At 39.8% G+C, this 23,519-nt stretch overlaps 1 protein-coding gene across 5 annotated transcripts in view; it reads left to right on the top strand.

Annotated features, from left to right (window-relative positions):
* Positions 1–21,955, top strand: part of HNMT (histamine N-methyltransferase) — a 36,209-nt gene extending 14,254 nt beyond the window's left edge. For 2 of the 5 annotated variants that reach the window (XM_058193802.1, XM_058193788.1), the window contains 4 exons: positions 8,582–8,689; positions 12,573–12,703; positions 13,582–13,675; positions 20,678–21,948. In XM_058193802.1, the coding sequence (XP_058049785.1) occupies positions 8,582–8,689; positions 12,573–12,703; positions 13,582–13,675; positions 20,678–21,033 (689 nt within the window). In that variant the 3' untranslated portion in view covers positions 21,034–21,948. Of the gene's footprint in view, positions 1–8,581; positions 8,690–12,572; positions 12,704–13,581; positions 13,676–20,677 lie in introns of all 5 variants that reach the window. The other 3 variants (XM_058193796.1, XM_058193779.1, XM_058193805.1) reach the window with 2 other exon arrangements.
* The last annotated feature ends 1,564 nt before the right edge of the window (positions 21,956–23,519 follow it).

The following is a 23,519-nucleotide window of genomic DNA, read 5'->3' as shown; positions in this document are numbered from 1 at the left end:
ATCTTTTTTACATCGTGGCGACCAAAACTGGATGCAATATTCCAAGTGTGGCCTTACCAAGGCATTATAAAGTGGCACTAACACTTCACATGATCTTGATTCTATCCCTCTGTTTATGCAGCCCAGAACTGTGTTGGCTTTTTTAGCAGCTGCTGCACACTGCGGCTCATGTCTAAATGGTTATCCACTAGGACTCCAAGATCCCTCTCACAGGTACTACTATTGAGCAAGGTACCACATATACGGTACCTGTGCATTTTGGTTTTTTGGCCTAAATGTAGAACCTTACTTTTTTCACTGTTGAATTTCATTTTGTTAGATAGCGCCCAATGTTCAAGTCTGCCAAGATCTTTCTGTAACTTGAGCCTATCTTCTGGGGTGTTGGCTATTCCTGCCAGCTTGGTGTCATCTGCAAATTTGATGAGTTCCCCATCTATCCCCTCGTCCAAGTCATTGATGAAGATGTTGAAGAGTACTGGGCCTAAAACAGAGCCTTGGGGTACTCCACTGCATACTTCCCTCCATGTGGATGTAGTTCCGTTGGGGACTACACGTTGAGTGCGGTCAGCCAGTTACGAATCCATCTGGTGGTGGTGCTGTCTAACCCACATTTTTCTACTTTATCTAGTAGTAGGTTATGATCTATTTTATCAAATGCTTTACTGAAGTCCAAGTAAATTATATCGACAGCATTCCTCTGGTCTACTAATTTTGTCATTTTGTCAAAGAATGCGATAAGATTAGTCTGGCATGGTCTGTTTTTGACAAGCCCATGTTGGCTTTTGGTTATTACTTTGTTTGCTTCTAGGTGTTCGGTGATTCGTTGCTTGATTATCTTTTCCAGAATCTTCCCCGGTATTTATTTATTTATTTATTTATTATTTAAATTTTTATACCGCCCTTCTCCCGAAGGACTCAGGGCGGTTTACAGCCAGATAAAATAAACAGTCCTATTACAAAATAAATACTATTAAAATACCACTAAAAAACTTATTCAATTTGGCATAATTAAAATTTAGCAAATAATAAAACCCATTAAAACCCATTAAAACCCATCAATAAAACCCATTAAAACCCATAAAAACTAACCCAGTCCAGCGCAAATAAATAAGTGAGTTTTGAGCTCATGCGAAAGGTTGAGGTCCGGAAGTTGACGAAGTCCTGGGGAGTTCGTTCCAGAGGGCGGAGCCCCACAGAGAAGGCCCTTCCCCTGGGTGTCGCCAGACGACACTGTCGCGCCGACGGCACCCCAAGGAGTCCCTCTCTGTGAGAGCGCACGGGTCGGTGAGAGGTATTCGGTAGCAGCAGGCGGTCCCGTAAGTAACCCGGCCCTATGCCATGGAGCGCTTTAAAGACGTTCACCAACACCTTGAAGCGCACCCGGAAGGCCACAGGTAGCCAGTGCAGCCTGCGCAGGATAGGTGTCACTCGGGAGCCACGAGGAGCTCCCTCTATCACCCGCGCCTCCCCGTATTGAGGTCAGGCTGATAGGTCTGTAGTTTCCTGGATTTGTTTTTTTCCCTTTTTTGAAGATGGGAACTACATCAGCTCTTTTCCAGTCCTCTGGCAGCTCCCCTGTGCTCCAGGATCTTTGAAAGATATAGTTCAGTGGTTCTGAGATCACGTCTGCCAGTTCCTTCAGAACCTTGGGGTGTAATCCATCTGGTCCTGGTGATTTGAACTCATCTAGGGTAGACAGGTGTTCACTTACCATTTTCTTCCCTATTTTAACTTGTGTTTCTAATCTGTTTTTTGTGGTGCTGTTTTTGATAGGTTGGATTGTTTTTTTCCTTTTGTGTAAAGACAGATGCAAAAAATGAGTTAAGTAGATCTGCTTTCTCCCTGTTGCTTGTCATCTTCTTGCCATTTTCTCCCAGCAATGGGCCAATTGTTTCCTTTTTTCTTGTTTTTAACATGTTGGAAGAAGCTTTTTTTGTTATTTTTTACTTTTGTCGCTAGGCTTTGTTCATTGTGAACCTTAGCTTTCCTCACTTCATCTTTTCCAGGCTTGGGCTATTTGCTGATATTCTGCCTTAGTTACTTGCCCCTCTTTCCACTTTTTATATTTGTCCTTTTTGTCTTTCAATTTGTCAGATAGTTCTTTAGGCATCCATGCTGGTTTCTTCTGAGATCTATTATTTTTCTTCTTCATTGGTATTGTGCTAGACTGCGCTTTTATAATCTCACTTTTCAAAATTTCCCAAGCTTCTTGAGTTGTTTTCCTCCTGAGGATTCTCATCCATTGAATCCTTCTTAAGCTCTCTCTAAGTTTATTGAAATTAGCTCTCTTAAAGTCCAAGACTCTAGTTTGACTTAGTTCTACTACTTGTATTTGCTTAATGTCGAATTCCAATATTGCGTGGTCACTTGCCCCCAAGGTTCCTGTATCTTCAACACCTTCTATCATTTCATCTCTGTTAGTGAGAATTAAGTCCAGTATGGCTGATCCCCTTGTTGCCTTCTCTATTTTTGGGGAAACAAAGTTGTCTGCTAGGTTTGTTAGGAACCTGTTGGATCTTCCACTTGGTGCAGAGTTTGTTTCCCACTTGATGTCAGGGTAGTTAAAATCCCCCATTACTACTGATAAAGTAGTAATTTACTACTGTAGTAGTAATTTACTACTGATAAAATAGATAAAGGATCTCATTCTGAAAGTGGTAGAGCCAAGACACAGGTATGTGTGTGTGTTAAGGAGTGAAATAGGTACCTGTAGACTCCGCAAGACTTTTGCCCATTAGCCTCCCTCTTCAAAATAGTGCAAAAAAGGGGCTTAACCTTTTGGAGAGCTGCCATATTGGTCAGGGCAGGCCACTCTTTTTTTCACCCATGTAAATCAATAATGAAGAAAAACTCCAAACCTCTCTTGCTATGAAACAAATATTTGCCTGCAGTCTTAAAATTGATTGATTTTAATATTGTGGGTTTTTAGTGGGCTTTTAAATAGGGGTTTTATTCTATTTTTGTAATTTTCTTAATATTTTTAACCTATAGCGATCGAATTAGATTTTTAAACTGGATATTGTATTTTAAATTTTTGGATTATTGGTGTTTTATCTGCTGTACACCGCCCTGAGTCTTTGAAGAAGGGCGGTATAAAAATTTGAAAAATAAATAAATAAATAAATAAAATCAATAACTCTAATATTTAAGAATCATTTAATCAATGATAATCAATGAAATGGACTGTTTAAATACCATACAATACCATATACCATAACATAAAAAACATAGAAAACTGACAATGTAAAAAGATCTAGTGATCAATCAAATCTGCCCTTTGAGGGTTTTTTAATTTTAATTTAATTTTTTAAATTTTTGTTGGGTACAGATACGTGTTTTATCCCAAGTATGTTTAAACTCAGTTACTGATGATTGACCTACTATCTCTGTTGGAAGTTGGTTCCAAGTTTCCCCTTCTTTCTGCAAAGTAATACATTCAAAGTGTTACCATGCCATACCATACCATACCAATTCAATTTTGTTACACCGGATACCACCAGCAGAAGGATTGCATGACTCACAAAGACAGTGATATTGATTTATAGTGCTGGTAGCTGGTAGCTTAAAAGTAAGAGGCAAGTAATAAGATTTCAAATGATTAGGAACATGGCCAGAATTGGCTATTTTATAGGACCAGATGAGCTCCATTATCTGATCCCCATTCAACTATTAGTGTCTGTGGTAGGCTACTGGCATCAGTGGTGGGTTGCTACCGGTAGTAAACATTTTGAGTAGTTCGGAGAACCGGTAAATGCCACCTCTGCCTGGCCCCACCCGCAATCTATTCACTGCCTCTGGACTCCCTGCTGATTGGCTAGAAGGAAAAAATCAGGACTCGCTTCTCAGCCAGTAGGTCGCTTGGCAAAGCAGAAGAAAAAAAAAAAGATGCCATCACTTTAAATTGACGCAGCTGCTGGAAGGAGATTTTTACTTGCAGAAGCAGTTTGTTTCTGGGTCAGCTGAACAACAAACTGGATAAGAGGAGGGATTCTTATATGGTTCTATGTTTTTGAAGTTTGGGGGTTTGTGCAACATGGGCTTTATATTTCTAAAAAGGTTTGGGTGATTTCCATTGTGAAATATCCTGTCTTGAATGAGTTTTCTGCCGGCTTGTAAATGGAGCCGAACTTCCGGCTTCCACTTTATATTATCTCTAAGCACCGGTAGCTGTTTTCTGCTTACAAAGTTTCCTTTATGCAGCTGGCAGGAATGTGGAGGGAATGGGGATTTTGAAGTAACCTTCCCCTGGAGTGGGAAGGAAATGGGGATTTTAGGCTTGCTGTCAAACATCAGCCGTAATACTAATGACTGTTTTGAACAATATGCAGGTTGTGTTACACGAATGGCTATTTTATATGTGAAATTATGACTGAAACCTATATTGGTTCACACTGTCAGGAAGTTTCTTCTTAGTTTTAGGTTGCTTCTCTCTTTGTTCAGTTTCCATCCATTGCTTCTTGTTTTGCCTTCTGGTGCTTTGGAAAATACATTGCTCCCCTTTTTTCTGGCAGCCCCTTAAAAGCCTATCACACTCTTGGACAAAGCATGTGAGCCATTTCCTCCTTTCAGTGGTCCATGAAAGTGCATCTATAAGAGATCTCTAACCTTGGCCAATTTAAGACTTTAAGACAGCAAAGCTGGCTGAGAAACTCTGGGAGATGAAGCCTACAAGCCTTAAAATGGCCAAGGTTGGAGACCCGTAATCTATAGTATGTAGATAATAAAGTTGAAAAAAGGTGAACATTTTTGCAGAACTATAGATACGTTGAGGCTGGGTGTGACAAGGAATGGCTGGGAGGGGAGGGGCCAGGCGAGGCACCCCTTGACATCAGTGACATTGAGTTGGCCACACTTACCCAGTCACATGACTATCAACCAACACCCACTGTCACATGACCATCAAGTCACACCCACAAAATAAGCCATGCCCACAGAACTGGTAGTAAAAAAAATTAGAACTCACCCCTGACTGGCATGCAGCAGAAGTCATGCTAAGAGTTACGGGACTTGCATCTGATGATTTAGCCCAGTTCCTAGGTCCTTTGTTCAGTATTTATTTTTAATAGCAAAGTGTCTGGAGAGCAAAGAAGAAAATTGAGGATCACATGTAAAATGCTAGTTGCTCAATGTGCTCCAAAGTTTTGACACGTTTCTTATTCATTTGAATGATTTATTTAAAAACATTTCAATAGAATAGAATAGAATAGAATAGAATAGAATAGAATAGAATAGAATAGAATAGAATAGAATAGAATAGAATAGAATTTTTATTGGCCAAGTGTGATTGGACACACAAGGAATTTGTCTTGGTGCATACACTCTCGGTGTACATAAAAGAAAAGATACCTTCATCAAGGTACAACATTTACAAAACTTAAAGATAGTCATAGGGTACAAATTTAACACTTAATGATACACTTAATTCTGAAGAAGTCCTTCTCAGCTGTTCATTATACTAGTGTTGACAGTCGGTATGGAAAAGCTTGTGGGAGCAAAATGCTACATCAGCAAAGCTAGGAATGTCTAGCTTTAAATGGTCATATGAATAGTGAGGTGGTGTCATTCATCTATAGGAAAGTGTGTTCTGCTTACAGCTTATATCTTATTAATGTGGCCAACCCTTCTAATCACAGAAGACATTTACTGTGTGGTAAAATAGTGACTCTACTCTAAACGATCTATTTCCTTGAAAAGTTTAATTGGTAATTTAATGGCAAACATAGTGGTAGCCCTTTAAAGGTAATTGTATCAGAGTCCTTAAATAATTTCCAGAGCTTTAACTGATAGTTGTCAATTGATTTCCAGGCTGCCAGAAAACTGGTTCTGAAGTGCCCCAAAGCCCTTGTTTGCATATAAATAACTAAATGAACTCAATTAAGGTAGAAGATTAAATTACAAATCAGGAGTTTGAGGTGAAGAGGAGCTTTTAAAATAACCTAGGGCAATGGATTGGTTTCTTGTGAATGGGAATGAATGCATTATCCTTTCGGTCAATAAAAACACCAGCGCTCCAGAGGAGTCGATAACAGCTCCAGTTATCCCCAATCAGCCTGACCATATTGGCTAGGAATGGTGCACGTGAAGAGCACTAGGCTGCCTTAAGATAATTCAATAAAGATTGAATCTGGCATTTGCTTCCATCTTCTGCATGTAAGTTTAAGAGGTTCTTTGACCAAATCCAACATAAATACAATGCTATCACAAGCAATGCCATCAGCATTTTGTTACTTTTTCTTTTCTATTATAATGAATTGTTTTTGCATTGTGGCCTTAAGCCTCTGTTTAGAATTGGCCAGCACTGAATAGCTGTCAATTATGAGTAGGTCTATCCATCTATCTATTTCAGCCTCTGGATATGATAGATCCAGTCTACTTCTTTGTAAAGGATTGTATACATAAGTTGAGATGATGGACAGATGGATGGATCCTTATCGAAGGATCATAGTGTAAAGTATCTTCTAAAAGTGATACAATTGATAGATTTTGTTAAGCCTTTGTAGGTATCTATAATGTAACAATCATATCATAAACAATTTTGATCCCAATACTTTGGAAAAGAGATTACAGCGCTAAGAATACATGTAAGATGGTCAACGAAAATGATGAATAATAATTTGTCCAGGAATAAAAATGGCAAGTAAACGAGGACAAGATGGGGGAATAAATCCTATATCTGGTTTGTTCTATATACAAAATACAATAAAAATACATTTGCCGCATATGTGGTGGCAGCAGAATTGGGATAGTTTTTAAAGTACATTAAAACAAGTTCAGGAGTATAAAACTATTAAGTATAAAACTAATGAGTAGTAGTCATGGTGGCTCTTCATCACCATCAGGTTCAGAAGCAGCTTGCTTATCGATTCCATTTGCTGGTGTTGGAAGAAATGTCCATCTGGGTTCAGTTCCAAGTGGGGACAAAGTCACTGGAAACATGGAGGCTGCTTGGAAAGATGGTTTAACAGTGGCCAGGATCACATGGCTTGAGTTCCTGAACAGAAAAGGGATGAGATCCTGTGCGCTCCCTGGCTTTATGCTTTCTCTGAGCTTTGAACTTCCTGGGGCATAGGAAGAGTATCCTGATTGGTTGTCAGACTCCCAGGGGGTGGGGGTCTTAGCTAGCCTTGCTGGCTGATGTAATCTTCCCAGGTGTCATGTGGTGAGTTTCAGTTGCTAGATGGGTCCTATTATGTTGCAGATGATGTCCCATTGACAAAGGTGGGGAGAATGAGTTTCTACCTCTGACCTATTGACAAAGGTGGCGGGGTGGCAGGAAGTTGCAGGGAGCTGCTTTGTCATTAAAATACGTCTCTCCATTTCTCATCCAGGGAAATACATTCTGCCTTTTAAATATTTTCTAAAATATTTCATTCTTCTAGGAGGGGGGTGGGTGCTAACTTCCTACACTGGTGTAACACCAGTGATAGAGTACTATTTTACTCATGTTTTGTTCACGGGATTCATACGAGTTGTCAAAAGAGTGATTAGCCACATCTAGCCCAATGTAGTTGTTCTAATATTCAGCCAGCATAGTAGAATTGTCTCAAGGTCCTAATAATGATGGGATTAACTTGATCATAATAGAGCAGGGGTCTCAAACTCAAGGCCCGAGGGGCAGATCCAGTCCATGGGGTGCTTAGATGGGGCCATCCCGGAAACAGCGAAGGACCGGCCCACAGATCATATTATTTTATTATTTATTATTTTATTATTATTTATTAAATTTTTATACCGCCCTTCTCCCGAAGGACTCAGGGCGGTGTACAGCCAAAGATAAAACACAATACATATACAATTAAAACCAACAATTAAAACCTAGCAAATTTCAAAAGGCTGATAATTAAAAGTTTAAATTTAAAATTATAAAAATTTTTTAAAAAACCCAATAAAAACCCCAATTTAAGATTATAACTATAAAACCATTATGCCAGTCTCGCTTGAATAAATAAATATGGTTTTAGGTCACGACGGAAGGTCCGAAGATCAGGCACTTGACGTAGGCCAGGGGGAAGTTCATTCCAGAGCGTCGATGCTCCAACAGAGAAGGCCCTACTCCTGGGGGCTGCCAGCCGACACTGTTTGGCGGACGGCACTCTAAGGAGACCTTCTCTGTGAGAGCGTACGGGTCAGTGGGAGGCATAGGGTAACAGCATGCGGTCTCGTAAGTATGGCCCTCCTGAGCTCTATTTTCACTGGCAGAGGGTTGCAGGAAGCTGTTGCAGCTAAAAACGGAATTCGGGAGCCCATTTTTGCTGGCAGAGTGCTCTGTCTACCACTGTCTACCACAGGCGCCCCCAACACAAGTGATGTTGAGCTGGCCATGCCCACCCTGGCCATGCCCACCCAGCTCCCCCGAGGTCAAACACAACTCTGATGTGGCCCTCAATGAAATCAAGTTTGACACCCCTGCAATAGAGCAATGCTTTTCATATGCTATATGCCATTTGCTATATGCCATTTGGAAACTAATTTGACCATTTGCACATGAACCAAGTAAACACCCCACACACACACACACACACACACTTCCAGCAAAAAATGATATTAGTTTTTGGTTTCTTTGTTCTTCTTTGTGTCCTAGGGGAAATTGACCTTGAGATTCTTGCAAGATTACAGTCGGAATATCCTGGCGTGGTCATTCATACCGATGTGATAGAACCAAATGCAGAACAAATGAACAGTTACAAAGGTATGCTTAATGCTGCAGCTTCTGCTGAGCTCCACGTCACCGATCCGTTTGCCCCACGGCGTTCTAGAGTTTGTTATGGAAATAATGTGCTATTGAAATGTTTCTCTGAAACATCCATTTATCACACTTCCACTGAAAGGGAGGAAGAGATACAGCCTGATGTTTCTCAGCATGGTGGCAAGCCAGAGGGTGCAAATCCCTGCTTAAGTGACAGCAAACACAATGCAGTATTAATGCTACGGAAATGAAAAGGGGGAATTTTGCCACTGTTATTTGAAAAAAATATATATTAGGGATTAACTTTCTGAAACTTCAAGCCAGGACACAATTATTGATTTTCCTCCATGAGTTGAGGGAGGACAAGGCTGTTTTCTTGAGACTATTGGCGCTCTTGGAATTTTGAAAAGCCTCAAAATAGCTGCTGTGCTTTCTGACATTGTATACTCTCTACAATCTTAAAACCCTCACTTACTGCAAAACAAATTAGCTGGTTATTCTTGCCACCTTCCCAGCTCCACTCCGACTTATTTCTGACTTTTTATAAGCAGGTAGGTAGCAGTCAAATGAAGGAAAATTCCCCCTGTTAGAAATAAAGTGAAGCTAAAGGCTGGAATATGCCTTGCCACGTGCTATTTTCTGCAAAGGCTTCCGCTCTGCAGAGCCTGGTAGATGCCAAGGGTGGTGTCCACAGACATAGTGGGTGCCCGTAGGGATCACATTTCCTGTTCTGCAATGAACTCTCTCTTTGTTTTATAAGGCTATCCATAACACGATGTTAAGTTTGGCTACATGCTTAGCAAAATTCATAGTTTCCATAGAAGTTCCTCTCTTGTAAGTTTTCAAATCATCTTTGGTAGGCAGCCCAGAATTTTTGACATATTGATAGACATTAGCTTTCTTCTCACTCTTCATTTTCCCGTTGACTGTCTATCAACTGTCTGATAATGAAATAAAAAGCAGTTCTGGGGCATGTTATCTTCACTGTCGATATGGATTACTTGCAGAACGATGTCTGGGCTTAAAATACACAAAAGTTTCACTGCGGTCGTAAAGCCTAGGAACCAATAATGGAAGCAGGCTGGGATACAGCTGCGGCAGTTAAAAGTGAGACCACTCACACGCAGACAATACACGCATACCGGTATATAATACGCACCACATGAGCAAGAAAAAATAATAAAGCACCACTGAAACCAGAAATATGTAACAAATAATCATCACATTGATGAATCTTGACAACGTCCCTAAAGCTGTCCCAAATACAATGTTAATAGCCTTTCTGAGTGAGAAAACTCTATTTTTGACAATAGGTAGTACTCAACTTGCAACTATTGGTTTAGTGAACATTTGAAGTTGCCATGGCACTGAAAAAGTGACTTATGTCACACTTACATAGTTGCAATATCCCCTTGGTCAAAATTTGGACACTTGGACAACTGATTCTTATTTATAAGGCTTTCAGTGTCCTGGGGTCATGTGATCACCTTTTGCAACCTTCTGACAAGCAAAGTCAATGGGGAAGCCACATTCACTTAACAACCCTGTCACTAACTTAACAACTGCAGTGATTCACTTAACAATTGTGGCAAGAATAGAATAGAATAGAATAGAATAGAATTTTTTATTGGCCAAGTGTGATTGGACACACAAAGAATTTGTCTTGGTGCATATGCTCTCAGTGTACATTAAAAAAAAGATACCTTCATCAAGTACAACACTTACAACACATAATGATAGTCATAGGAAGAGTCATTAAACAGTGTAAAACTTACTCAATGGCTGTCTCACTTACCAAAATCAACTTTGGGCTCAATTTGTGGTCTTAAAACGAGGACTACCGTTTTTAGAGAGGAAAGAACCTGCCCTAGAGAAGCATTATCTCTAGACTCTCCCATCTTGCCACTTTTACAAATGGAAGACTTTGAGTAAACTTTCTTGGGATGAGTGAATTGAATGGGCTACTTCTACCTGAAGGAGGTTTCCCGGAGAAACCTGGAAGTCCACCTTTATAGGTTAAAAATAGCATTTTATATTGAATCCAGAAGCTCATTGAAGCCCATAAAGCATCTCTAAGAGCTGGCTTATGTGGCAATAACCTTCTGAACTATCTTCAAAGTCAAGCCATGTAAAGCACACTACAGTAATCTGGTATCCAATAGGAAACTTTTTAAAAAGCATAGGTTAGAGGGGTGGAATAAGCAAAGAGAGAACATTTCTCATCTTTGCAGGGAGGTATCATAATCAGATCCTTGAGAAAAGTAATATTTTCTTTTCTGCATTAAGTCAGAGTCTGTGATATTGTGAATGCTCTGTGCTCAGGATTTCTGATCACGTAACAGAACCCAAAATAATGGAATCGTGGTTGAGACAGTCTTACAGTATCAGTGATGGAGATCTTTATTGCTTTTAGGGAGCGAAGAAAGCCACATCCTTTATGAGTTTTCAGTGACAGAGTAGGCACTGTCTCCTTGTACTGGGAATTAAGAGAATAATGCAATCAAGAAAACATTCCAATTATTGTCTCAATGTCCCTCAGTTTTCAAGATGACACCGAAATCAGAGCTGATTTCACAAGGAAATGTCAAATTACAGCACAAGCTCTAGGTCAAGATTAGGGAACCCTGTGGCTTTTTGGTTTTTATGAAATTACAACTTTTATTAGCTACACCATGATGGCTAATTGTGCAAGATGCTGGGTAGTGTAATTTTATAACAAGACAAAGACTACAGATTTCCTTCCTTCTAGAGTCAAACCAAACATCCACCATTAGATCAGAAACCGGTTTTAGGTTATATAAAAATACTGAAGACATAGTTAAGTGTAGTTATCTTAAGCCATCCTAAATATTAGCAGTTTTATGGTAAAACCTTTTGGGCATTTTCACCTCCATTTAGATAGATAGATAGATAGATAGATAGATAGATAGATAGATAGATAGATAGATAGATAGATAGATAGATGGATGGATGGATGGATGGATGGATGGATGGATGGATGGATGGATGGATGGATGGATGGGTGGGTGGGTGGGTGGGTGGATGGATGGATGGATGGATGGATGAATGCGTGGCTGGATGGGTGGCTGGATGGATGGATGGATGGATGGGTGGGTGGGTGGGTGGGTGGGTAGACAGACAGACAGACAGACAGAAGGATAGATAGGAGAGAGAGAGACAGAGATACACAGAGACAGAAAGAGAGAGAGAGATGGAGATGCCAGAAAAGATCTAGAGACACATAGACATTAACAACATCTATAGACTATGCAAAAGAGACGATTAACCAGCCCAAAGAAAAAAAGACTCCAGCACCTCTCCACCAGTAATCAGCACTCAGGTCAGCATAGATTAACTCCAAGGTTAACTTCAGACCAACGATCAAGTACTGTAAGCAATATCCCAATCAAGAAACTGCCAAAGAGCCATCAGTAAACAGCCCAACCAAAGAATCTCTAAGACTTCCCCCAGCCACACAGACAGGCAAATCACCAGAATATAAACTGACAGCAAACAGCATTCCTTACTAGCACTGATGATGTTACCTAATTATGGTAATGAAACATCTGCAAGCTCAAAAAGCACCAGGCACACTCTCCCCTTACTTAAATAAATTACGTTTTCCAAAATGAGATAATATGAATACATTGTTGGTCTATATTGAAGTCCTGCAAGTATCAGAGTTCTAGACCAGATCTCAGAAATGTAGCAAAATGTACCTCCTCTTATATTAAAGTGAACAAAGGATAGCAGCTGAGAACTGGTCTCACCAATGGCATCGACGTCATATTAAAAATATATGGCGTTCAGCTGCTTTAAAAAGACTGAAATGAAAATGTATTCTGTATTTGCAAATGAGATAAACTGTGGAACTATCACATTTCAGAACGTGTTGCAAAGGCATCAGATTTCAAAAACGTAAAGTTCACTTGGCACAAAGAGACATCCCTGGAATATGAAAATCGAATTATGGACAGCAAAGAGATGAGGAAATGGAATTTCATCCACATGATCCAGGTAGGACAAAGGACATTATTACATTGCAGACCACTATTACTGAGGCATTACATTAATGGGCTATTTTTTATGCATGGTGTATTATTGTACTGTTACAAATGTGCTCTTTTTGTTTATAAACTATTTTCTCTCACTGTAGTTTTACCTTCCTGACCTGATAGTTATCCTGCTCAGTAGTGATGGGGAGGAGATATAACTCAACATACAGAGAGGAAATAGAATAGAATAGAATATAAACTTTATTACAGTCATCAATCAGCAATAGACATACAATAAATTAAAAAAAATACTGACATTAATCGGGAATAATAACATCCCTGTTATGAAAATACATGATCTCAAACCATTAGGGTCACTCCCTAATTTACATGAGTGGAGAGCAGTTAAGTATGTGAGTAAATGTATTTTTCCCAAAAATTGTTATAGGTATCTCCAAAAAATTGGCACAAGTTGACATCTATAATTCTGTAACCAATTTTTTTCTTGTGGACATTGCAGCAACACAGAATGTTGCCATTGCACACATGGTAGCCAGGTTTGAGTCTTGGAGGAGAAAGTCTACATAAAAGTTGTCTGTCCTCCCTGGCAATCTCTCTAGTAAGGAGAGAATATACATTGACCTACATACTCTGTATAACTCACAGTACAATAAAACATGTGAGATATCTTCAATTTCTCCTTTACCACATATACATACCCGCTCTGCTATTGGTGTTAAATCTTATACCTACCCTGGAGAAGTGCTGAAGGGCATACAGAGAGGAAGATTTTGCAAATATTTGAATTACAAAATATGCAAAATATTTGAATGATTTAACAAAACATTCCAAGAAATCTGCAAAGCCATTTCACCTTGAAATGATTCTTCTCATTTTTAGATGCTGTATTACGTAAAAGACATGCCAGCTACCATTAGATTCTTTCACAGCCTCTTGGCACCTAGGGCCAAACTCTTCATTATTCTTGTCTCAGGTTGGTTCAAAGCTGACATCTGATTTGTGTATTTGTGTATTTGTAGTATTTTATTATTTACATACCATAGGTAGTCCTCAATTTACGACCATAATTCAGCCCAACATCTCTGTAGCTAAGTGAGACACTTTTAAATGAAGTTTGCCCTATTTTTATGACCTTTTTTGCCACCGTTGTTAAGGTAAATCACTGCAGTTGTTAAGTTAGTAACACGGTTGTTAAGTGAATGTGGCTCAGATGGTTGCAAAAAGTGATCACATGACCTTGGACAATTAATTTTCCCAAGGGGCCACATCAGAAACTGGGTCTGTTGTGGAGGGCTGAACCAACAAGCCTGTGAAAGTGCATAGGCATGCACGCACGCACACACACACGTAACAACTAGAGTAGTTATTTGTCAACTATTTAAACCTTGATCCAGAAACTGACAAATGAAATCAGCCAGCTTTCCCCCATGTACTCTCTGCCTTATAGTATGTTTAGTCAGGTTGCTATTGCTTTGAAAATAAGACTCAGATATGTCACCAGGAATGGTGCTCCCACCCCCTGTGCATAGTGAAAACCAGATTATATTAAAATATTAAGAGTTTATTTGCTGATGTTTCATTTTATGGATATAAATAGTGATCTACCAAAAAACAACAACAACTATAAAGTGACTGTATCAATATAAAGATAACCCCAAATAATTCATTCGTCCCATTGAACTTGAAATATATCTATGGAGTATCAGAACAGATGTTAAAAAGAGGAAAGGATCTGAAACATTTTAACTCGTGGGAGGGAGGAGTCCAATTTCCATTAATGAATTCATTAATGTGTTTACAAATTTTTCAGAATGGCACCCATAACACCTGACTGTGTGTGCCGTTAAGCAAATAGCTAGAAAGTTCTCTCCAGCTATTTGGCTGGCTCATTTCCATGTTACAACTCCTCATTTCTTCCAGGATTGTGATTCTGGGTAAAAAGTCAACACTAGGAGGGTTATGTCTGAAACCTGAAAAAGAAAGATGTATTCAGGTTATCTGAAAAATGAAATATCAAAGATTGTGATAATGAAGCATTTGTTTTTATCTGGTACTGGGTGAGCAAAACAAATAACGTTTTTAGGATTAGTGCCTAATGCAAGCCTTATGGGTACAACTAGCCAAAATTAAGCACTTTCAGGTTTCATTGATTTCACAGCTTGCATTTGTTACTCTTGGGTTTCTGTTGTGAATAGAACAATATGTACACAGGAACAAGGGGAGGGATGGAAAAGAGAGTTGGGTTTATCAAATATCGTTCACAAAATAACAGCCTAATAATACAGAGCAATTATCATGGCAGCATCTATATAACCCAATTCAATAGGACTTATGCTCACAAAATACACTTTCTTCTAGATTTTTGAAAGAATTGTTTATCTGGTTATGTTTTTAGTGAAAACAAAAACAAGACTTTTGTCAGATGATTAGCCTGTAGTGAAACATTGCCCTTTAACCTGGAATTACCAAATTAGAGATTATTTCTCATCTCATCTCATTAACTTCAGCCATATGGTTATTCTTGTAAATAAAAGAGCCATGGTTACAGGTGCATTAGTTAGAATGCAGTATTGCAGGCTAATTCTGCTAACTGCCAACTGCTAACAGTTCAGCAGTTCAATTCTCACTGGCTCAAGGTTGACTTAACCTTCCATTCTTCCAAGGTTGGTAAAATGAGGAGCCAGAATGTTGAGGACAAGATTCTGACTCCATAAACTGCTCAAAGAGGGCTGTAAAGCATTATGAACCGGTATATAAGTCTAAGGGCTATGGCTAAAGTAAAGATATTTTTTAAATCTTAAAAAAATCACATACATATATACATACAGTAAGAAATTATGAAGGGCATTCTTATATTCAAATCACAGAGACATGTATACAGAAGAGGTAACCTAAAGAAACAGGACATATCATGCATCAAATATATGCCTGGACTACATCTGTGTAGACAGAAGATACATCATTGAATGCCCTTTTCTCTTAATATGTGCATATTGAAAGAGAGTTAATCACGGAGAAGACCATATTAGATATCAAGTGCTGACTTTACACTTACAAGAGAGATATAATCTTAAAGCTGTATTTCAGAATAATTAGTTATACATTCCTGAGTGCAAAACGTAAGTATACAACAAGCCAAATTTTATATTGATTATCTACCCTCTGCTGGTACATCTTGAAGGATCTGAAAAGAAAGAGGACATTTACAAGAAATTAGAAAAGGACAAAGAAAAAAAAATGGGTAAATTTGCCATGACCTGATTTTGGATATTTTTACTTATAAGCTTTTTAAAAACTCAAATCATTTTTCTGTCCCAAGTCTGGTACCCTTATTCCATTTTTAATTTTATTTCATTTTCTCTTCTCCAGCATACTTAGCAGACACAAGGAATGGAACAGGCAGGTATGCAGAAACCAGGGGTGAAATGCTCCTGGTTTGGACTGGATCACCCGATCCGGTAGCAATGATGGCGGATAGCAAAAATCCCTGCCCCCCACCCATGCCCAGCTGAACAGTTCCATCATCAGAGGCTTTTTTTTAACTTTTAAAAGCATTTTTCTTCAGGCAAAAAAATGCTTTTAAAAGTAAAAAAAAGCCTCTGATGATCGCGCACCTCAGCTGGGATCGTCAGAACCCTTTAAAAGCATTTTTTTCTACAATCACTTCCGCCGAAAGGTAAAGAAAAAGCTTTTAAAAGGCTCCTCTGGCGATCCCAGCTGAATTGCCTGATCACCAGAACCTTTTAAAAGCATTTTTACAACCTCTTCGGCCAAAGAGGTTGTAGAAAAAATGCTTTTAAAAGTTAAAAAAAAAAAGTTGGGCACGCCCACCCAGTCACATTACCCTCCCCAAGCCACACCCACCGAACCGGTAGTAACAAATTTTACATTTCACCCCTGGCAGAAACGCTAAGTCAGGGATGTCCAACCTTGGCAACTTTAAAACCTGTGGACTTCAACTCCCAGAATCCCTCAGCTAGCATGGACACCCCTGCTCTAAGCTGACTGAATCTAGGGCACCTATCAGAAAATGTTTATGGGGGCATCCATTGGAACATGAGATGCATCCATATGCAATTTCTTTTCTGCCAGCCGTTCCTCATTTGGGTAAAAGATAACAAAAGAAAGAAGACTGCCAAAGACAATCAGTTAAGGAAAAAATGTAAGATTCCATCATTCAGAGTGAATAGTGTGAGGTACAACAGAGTAGATAAACATCAAAAGAGGTGAACGAACAGAGGAACAGAAGAAGCCTTTGCTAAAATTAGACTTTTCTGAACATAGTCAACAAAACAACCTCTAGCACGCTGGTACCACGTCTTATGTCGAAAGCTACTCATACCTGCTCTTTGCAGTGCAGCCTGCCTTAGGAGGGATTCCCCAGTGAGTTGTGCTCAGTGTGCCTCCTCATCTAATAAAAAATTATATCATTTGAAATGAAGAGTAGGAATCTGATAAGAAACACGTGGGACATCTGATCCGCCCATATTTCAGTTGTCGGTGAAACCAGGCCAGCTATGAAGAAAGATATAGGGTTGTTTTTAAAGATAATATCCTCCTCTCACAGCCAGTTTGCCACAAAGACTTAAAAAACACCAGTCTGGCACCATATGTTTCATCTACAGGGAGTGATTATAATAATGTGCCAGTCAGGTAGTGTATAATTGCTCCGTTTTCAGAAATGGCATTGAGTCACAGAACACCGACACCAGTGCATTCCTTGCAATTAGTGCTCGGCATTCATTTCCCACCACTGGGGAGGAGGGAGAGACAGGGAAAGAATAAATAACACAAATTTGTTGTGCGGCATCCATTTAAAGCTGACAATGTTTATGTTTCCGAAAAAAACTCTTTCAACACTGACTGTTTTCCTCCAAAAAAAAAAAAAAAAGGCAGACAAGTGGCTTTATTAACATGGGGGATTTGCAGTCATACTTCTCAGCAGGCCCTCATTAGTCCTGAATTTATTGCTTTCCTATCCAAAGGGGCCAGGAGCTTTGGCTTTTTATAAATGATTCACATCAGAAATGCTGAATCATGCCACCAAGGGTACCAAATAAATGAATTAGCCTGGTGCCCCTTCCTACTGTTCCTGCTAATATATTTCTCTCTCTCTTTCTCTCTCTCGCTCTCTGTGGTAATATCTGTATAGCTAACATGCGACCAATTTTTAAATAAAAATAGCTCCTTTCTCACTGCAAAGGTTGCTAGGCGGGTGACCTAAGATTGCCAAGCATTTTGAGTAATTTGGGACATCTTTATACTAGAATTTCATGATTCTAATGGAGGCCTCCTATCCTGTCATCTTGTCACTCTATACAACTTTATGGAAACTACATTAAAGTCACATGTAGCCCCAGCTTATTTTAGGCCAACTGTAAATCAGGATGATCCTTTGTCAGAAGACTGGTATTTTCTTGCTTTTCAGTCTCCGTGGACTCGTCCGAATTAATTACAATTGCCTATGTTGGGAGCATATATAAGTCGATCTCTCAGCTAAATCATATGAAAGTTAATTAGATTTTAATTAATCATGACTGAAGCTGTACCTAGATGCATACATGCACTAAATGGACTTCCTTTCCAGTAAACAACCAGGATTAGCTGAATGTACTATTTTCCTGCTTTAATGGACTTACATGAACCTTTGCCGATCTAATATAGATTCAGTGTGCCCGATAATTTTGGAAATTAAATCAGGCGGGAGAAAGCTGACTTCGTCTTTATCATAATATTTGTTTATAAGATTTCTGTGTCAGATTTTGAAAGATAGTACACAATATCTGGACCCCTTTTTAAAGCTGGTATATTCAAATTATGTTAAACAGGAATTACAGCTGGTCCTTGAATTATAACCATAATGACATCTGCCCATCACAGATGTAAGTCATGATAGTCATAAAATGGCTGATCCATGGGACTGACCCAATTTTATGACCTTTTTTGCAGTGATTGTTAAGTGAATCAATGGTTCAATATGGGTGCGATTTTGCCAAAAAACAGAGGTAAATGTTGGTTTTCGGCAAAACCATTGTAAAATGTGGTCATGTGATTGTGGGATGCTGTACACCGCCCTGAGTCCTTCGGGAGAAGGGCGGTATAAAAATTCAATAAATAATAATAAAAACAGCTATAAATGCAGTCTGGTTCCCCAGTATCTGAGGTTCAGTCATGTCATGTGGGGGCAAAACATTGGAATTTTGAATCTGGTTTGTGAGTACCCCCAGGAAGGTCCATTGTAACTTCAAATAATCACTAAGTAACTGGTTATAAGTCGAGGACTACCTGTATTTCCTATAGGTAGAAATGAGAATGCAGCTTTGAAGTTCAGGATATCTTCGGTAACACTGACACACACACACACACACACACACACACACACACACACACACACACACACACATTTCCACATGTCCTAGAACAATATCAGACACATACATAGCCATTGTAAGAAATTAATTTCCCATCCTTCAGAAAGGATATATTTTGATACTATATGACGAAATACCTAAGAAAGGACAATTGTTATTTATATAATCACTTATCTCAAAATCTTTCTCTCAACGTCTAACGTCTGATTGCAGATTCAAAGGATGACTTTAAAGCTGAATAAATGTAAACTAAAGTTATTTATCTTTGGCAAAGTCAAGAGCTCTTGAGAGAGAGAGAAATGACTTTTGAAAATACCCAAATCATTCTCCCGCTTCCAATAAAAGTGTTTTATTTTAAATGTACAGTTATGTGTGGTGATCATAGCCTTCCACTGCTAGAATGATTTCACTAGCCCCTTGGGCAATTGCTTCCAAAGTGGCTGTTCAGCCCAGCTCTAAACCTGCTCTTCTAGACGATTTGAAGATTTATCAACCAGTTTCTGATTTATTTGTATGGGGTGGTGAGGAGTCAATCATGAGATCAGCTCTGGTCTCAATGATGTTCCCATTCATGGCTGGAAATGATCTTTAGCTTCTAAATTATGTACAAAGCTGCAGCAGCACTGAGAGAGATTGGAAAGAGTAAGAGGTCTCCTTGAAAATATATAACCACCCCAATTCCAAAACACGTAATGCCACCCCTGTTCATTATGGATAATGCTCATAAAGAAGGCGTCTCTAATCGTTTTGTGTGTTGAACCAACTTGGCCCTAGATTTGGGATATTTGTGGCCTGCAAAAGTCTCAAAAAGGCAAGGCATGTAGCAACTTTCTTATTTGAGACCATCTATGATTTCAGCCTGGCACATTCCTTTTTCTCAATATCTAGTTGCCAAAGTCTTTTTATTTGATATTCTGCCCATATTTTTGCCTCATGTTAAATCTGTGCAGACTGTCTCTGGTACTCTTGAACCCATGCGGTGAATTGATTTTCCTCAGATTTCTCCCCAAAATTGATTTTTTTTTCCAGTTAAGAATTAAGATACTTGTTTGATCCAATACTATTCACTACCTCCTCAGTTTTTCCCTCTTCTGTGAGACTATATTCACTCTTAAAAATCTCCAAAGAGCATGGCCACTGAACAAGGTTGCCAACAATTTAGGGATTTATAATGCAAATACATCTGAAGGGAACAACATGGGGAAAATGAACCTAAATTGAATTTGATGGACTTTCACTGGTTTGGTTTTTAGTTCTATTTCAAGCCCCGGGTTTAAAATATGGGAATCCATTCATTGCAAATTATATAACCCAGACAAACAAACAATAAACAACAGCTTAATCAAGGAATCACCAACATCATTTCCACCAACATTGACAGGGCAAGCTCCTACTATACAAACAGAGAGCAAGCCCCCACTTCTTGCTTGAACTGATGATGTTGCCTAGTTAGGTTAGAAATGTCTGCAAGAAAACAATCAAGCTTAGAGAGCCCCAAAGACCCACAATGTTCAACCCTGAGCTATAGATATTCTATTCTATTGGAACATGTATAATACAAATGATTTGTCACTGACTTGTTTGTGATATTGTTTATTTGACAGGACGCAGTGGCTGGGCCAAATTGTGGAGGAAATATGGTCCTCGTTTACCTCCGAATGATCTTTGTTTATATATTTGTTCTGCTGATGTTGAAGAGATGCTTGATGGTTCTGGACTGAAGTATCAGTCTTATGATCTTCCATCACACATGGACATTACAGATTGCTTTTCTGAAGGGAGCAAAACTGGAGAACTTTTGCTTGATTTTTTGACCGAAACCTGTAATTTCAGTAAAACTGCCCCTCTTGATCTAAAAAATGAACTCATTGAAGATCTTAAAAAGCCTGAATATAGTGAAAGGAGAGGTGACAAGTATTTTTTTAATAACACCCTGAATGCAATAATGATTGAATATTAAAATGGAGGCACTTATTTACAAACATATCACTATGAACTTGTTTAATATTATAATAACTGGGTTGTATGTGAAACCTGAGACAAACACAGACAGAAACACCCAAGTGGGATATAGTATTTTGTGCCTCGAGTTATCATTGTTAAGAGTATCAATACCAGTATGTGTTTGCAGACACCTTATTAATAAATTAAAACTTACTTTATTGGGATGCCTATCATTATTCCTATGTGAAGGTCCTGTGTCGAGATGATGAATCGGATCTTGAAAAGACAGAAGTCTATATTCATCTGGTTTATGAAGAAAGTGTGATTGACAATCAGTTTGCACTTACAACTTGTTGTAGTGCCCTACAATCACGTAATCACCATGTGTAAACACCATTTGTAACCTCCACGTAATCACTATTTGTAACTTTTCCTGCCAGCTACCCCAGAAAGTCAATGGAGGAGCCTGCAGGTTGCTGTGGTAAGGCTACCAGTCCCTCTGTGTTTGCAGCATGTCAGCCACTTTTGAATGCCAACAGAAGTATTTTTTGAAAGATATTTATGTTATTCTTTAAAGCAAAGACAATGGATTCTAATGGCTCTTATTATTAAACCCATCCTCAAGAAGCCATCCCTGGACCCAGCTGTTTTGGGCAATTACTGTCCAGTCTCCAACCTTCACTTTGTGGCGAAGGTTGTTGAGAGTGTGGTGGCATATCAGTTACCCCAGTACCTGGATGAATCTGTCTATCTAGACCCGTTCCAGTCCGGTTTCCGGCCCGGGTACAGCACGGAGACGGCTTTGGTCGCATTGGTGGATGACCTCTGGAGGGCTCGGGACAGGGGTTATTCCTCTGCCCTGGTCCTGTTAGATGTCTCAGCGGCTTTTGATACCATCGACCATGGTATCTTGCTGTGCCGGTTGGAGGGTTTGGGAGTGGGAGGCACCGTTTATCGGTGGTTCTCCTCCTATCTCTCTGACCGGTCACAGACGGTGTTGACAGGGGGGCAGAGATCGACTTCAAGGCGCCTCCTGTGTGGGGTGCCACAGGGGTCGGTTCTCTCGCCTCTCCTGTTCAACATCTACATGAAGCCGCTGGGTGAGGTCATCAGTGGTTTTGGGGTGAGTTATCAACTGTATGCTGATGACACCCAGCTGTACATTTCCATCCCGGACCACCCCAATGAAGCTGTCGAAGTGCTGTCTCGGTGTCTGGAAGCCGTGCAGGTCTGGATGGGGAGAAACAGGCTCAAGCTCAACCCCTCCAAGACTGAGTGGCTGTGGATGCCGGCATCCCGGTACAGTCAGCTGCAACCGCTGCTGACTGTTGGGGGCGAATCATTGGCCCCAATGGAGAGGGTGTGCAATCTAGGCGTTCTCCTGGATGGATGGTTGTCTTTTGAAGAGCATTTGGCGACCGTCTCCAGGGGAGCCTTCTACCAGGTACGCCTGGTTCGCCAGTTGTGCCTCTTTCTAGACCGGGATTCCCTATGCACGGTCACTCATGCCCTCGTCACCCCTCGCCTAGACTACTGCAATGCTCTCTACATGGGGCTCCCCTTGAAGAGCACCTGGAGGCTCCATTGTTCCAGAATGCAGCTGTGCGGGTGATAGAGGGAGCCTCTCGTGGCTCCCATATAACACCTCTCCTGCGCAAGCTGCACTGGCTACCTGTGGTCTTCCGGGTGCACTTCAAGGTACTGGTTACCACCTTTAAAATGCTCCATGGCATAGTACCCGGATATCTACGGGACCGCCTTCTGTTACCATATGCCTCCCACCGACCAGTGCGCTCCCATAGAGAGGGTCTCCTCAGGGTGCCATCAGCCAAACAATGCCAGCTGGCGACCCCCAGGGGGAGAGCCTTCTCTGTGGGGGCACCTACCCTCTGGAATGAGCTTCCTCCTGGACTCCGTCAACTTCCTGACCTCTGGGCCTTTCACCGCGAGCTGAAGACGTATTTATTCTTCCAAGCAGGACTGGCAATATGGGTTTTAAATTGGATTTTAAACGGGGTTTTATATCATGTCTTTTATAGTTTTAATTTGGCCAAGGTTGAATAAGTTTTTTAAATAGGTTTCATTGTATATTGTATTGTATTTTTATCTGGCTGTTAACCGCCCTGAGTCCTTCGGGAGAAGGGCAGTATAAAAATTAAATTATTATTATTATTATTATTATTATTATTATTATTATTATTATTATTATTATTATTATTATTATTATTATTATTATTATTGTTATTGTTATTGTTATTATCATTGTTATTATTATTATTATTATTAAATACATCTGAATCACCTCATGTAATTAGATAGATAGATAGATAGATAGATAGATAGATAGATAGATAGATGCTTTTAAAAGTAAAAAAAGAAGCCCTTGATGATCGCACGGCTCAGCTGGGTGCTAGCCAAAAAATTGGGGCGGAGGGATTCAGTTTTTCCTCCCAGCAGGCTTCCCTGAAGCCTGCTAGCCAAACCAAAAACCAGGGGGAGGGG

Source organism: Ahaetulla prasina, chromosome 1, assembly GCF_028640845.1.
Source record: "Ahaetulla prasina isolate Xishuangbanna chromosome 1, ASM2864084v1, whole genome shotgun sequence".
Taxonomy (NCBI): domain Eukaryota; kingdom Metazoa; phylum Chordata; class Lepidosauria; order Squamata; family Colubridae; genus Ahaetulla; species Ahaetulla prasina.
Note: the sequence above shows the minus strand (reverse complement) of the source record. Positions and strands in the feature narration are given on the sequence as shown.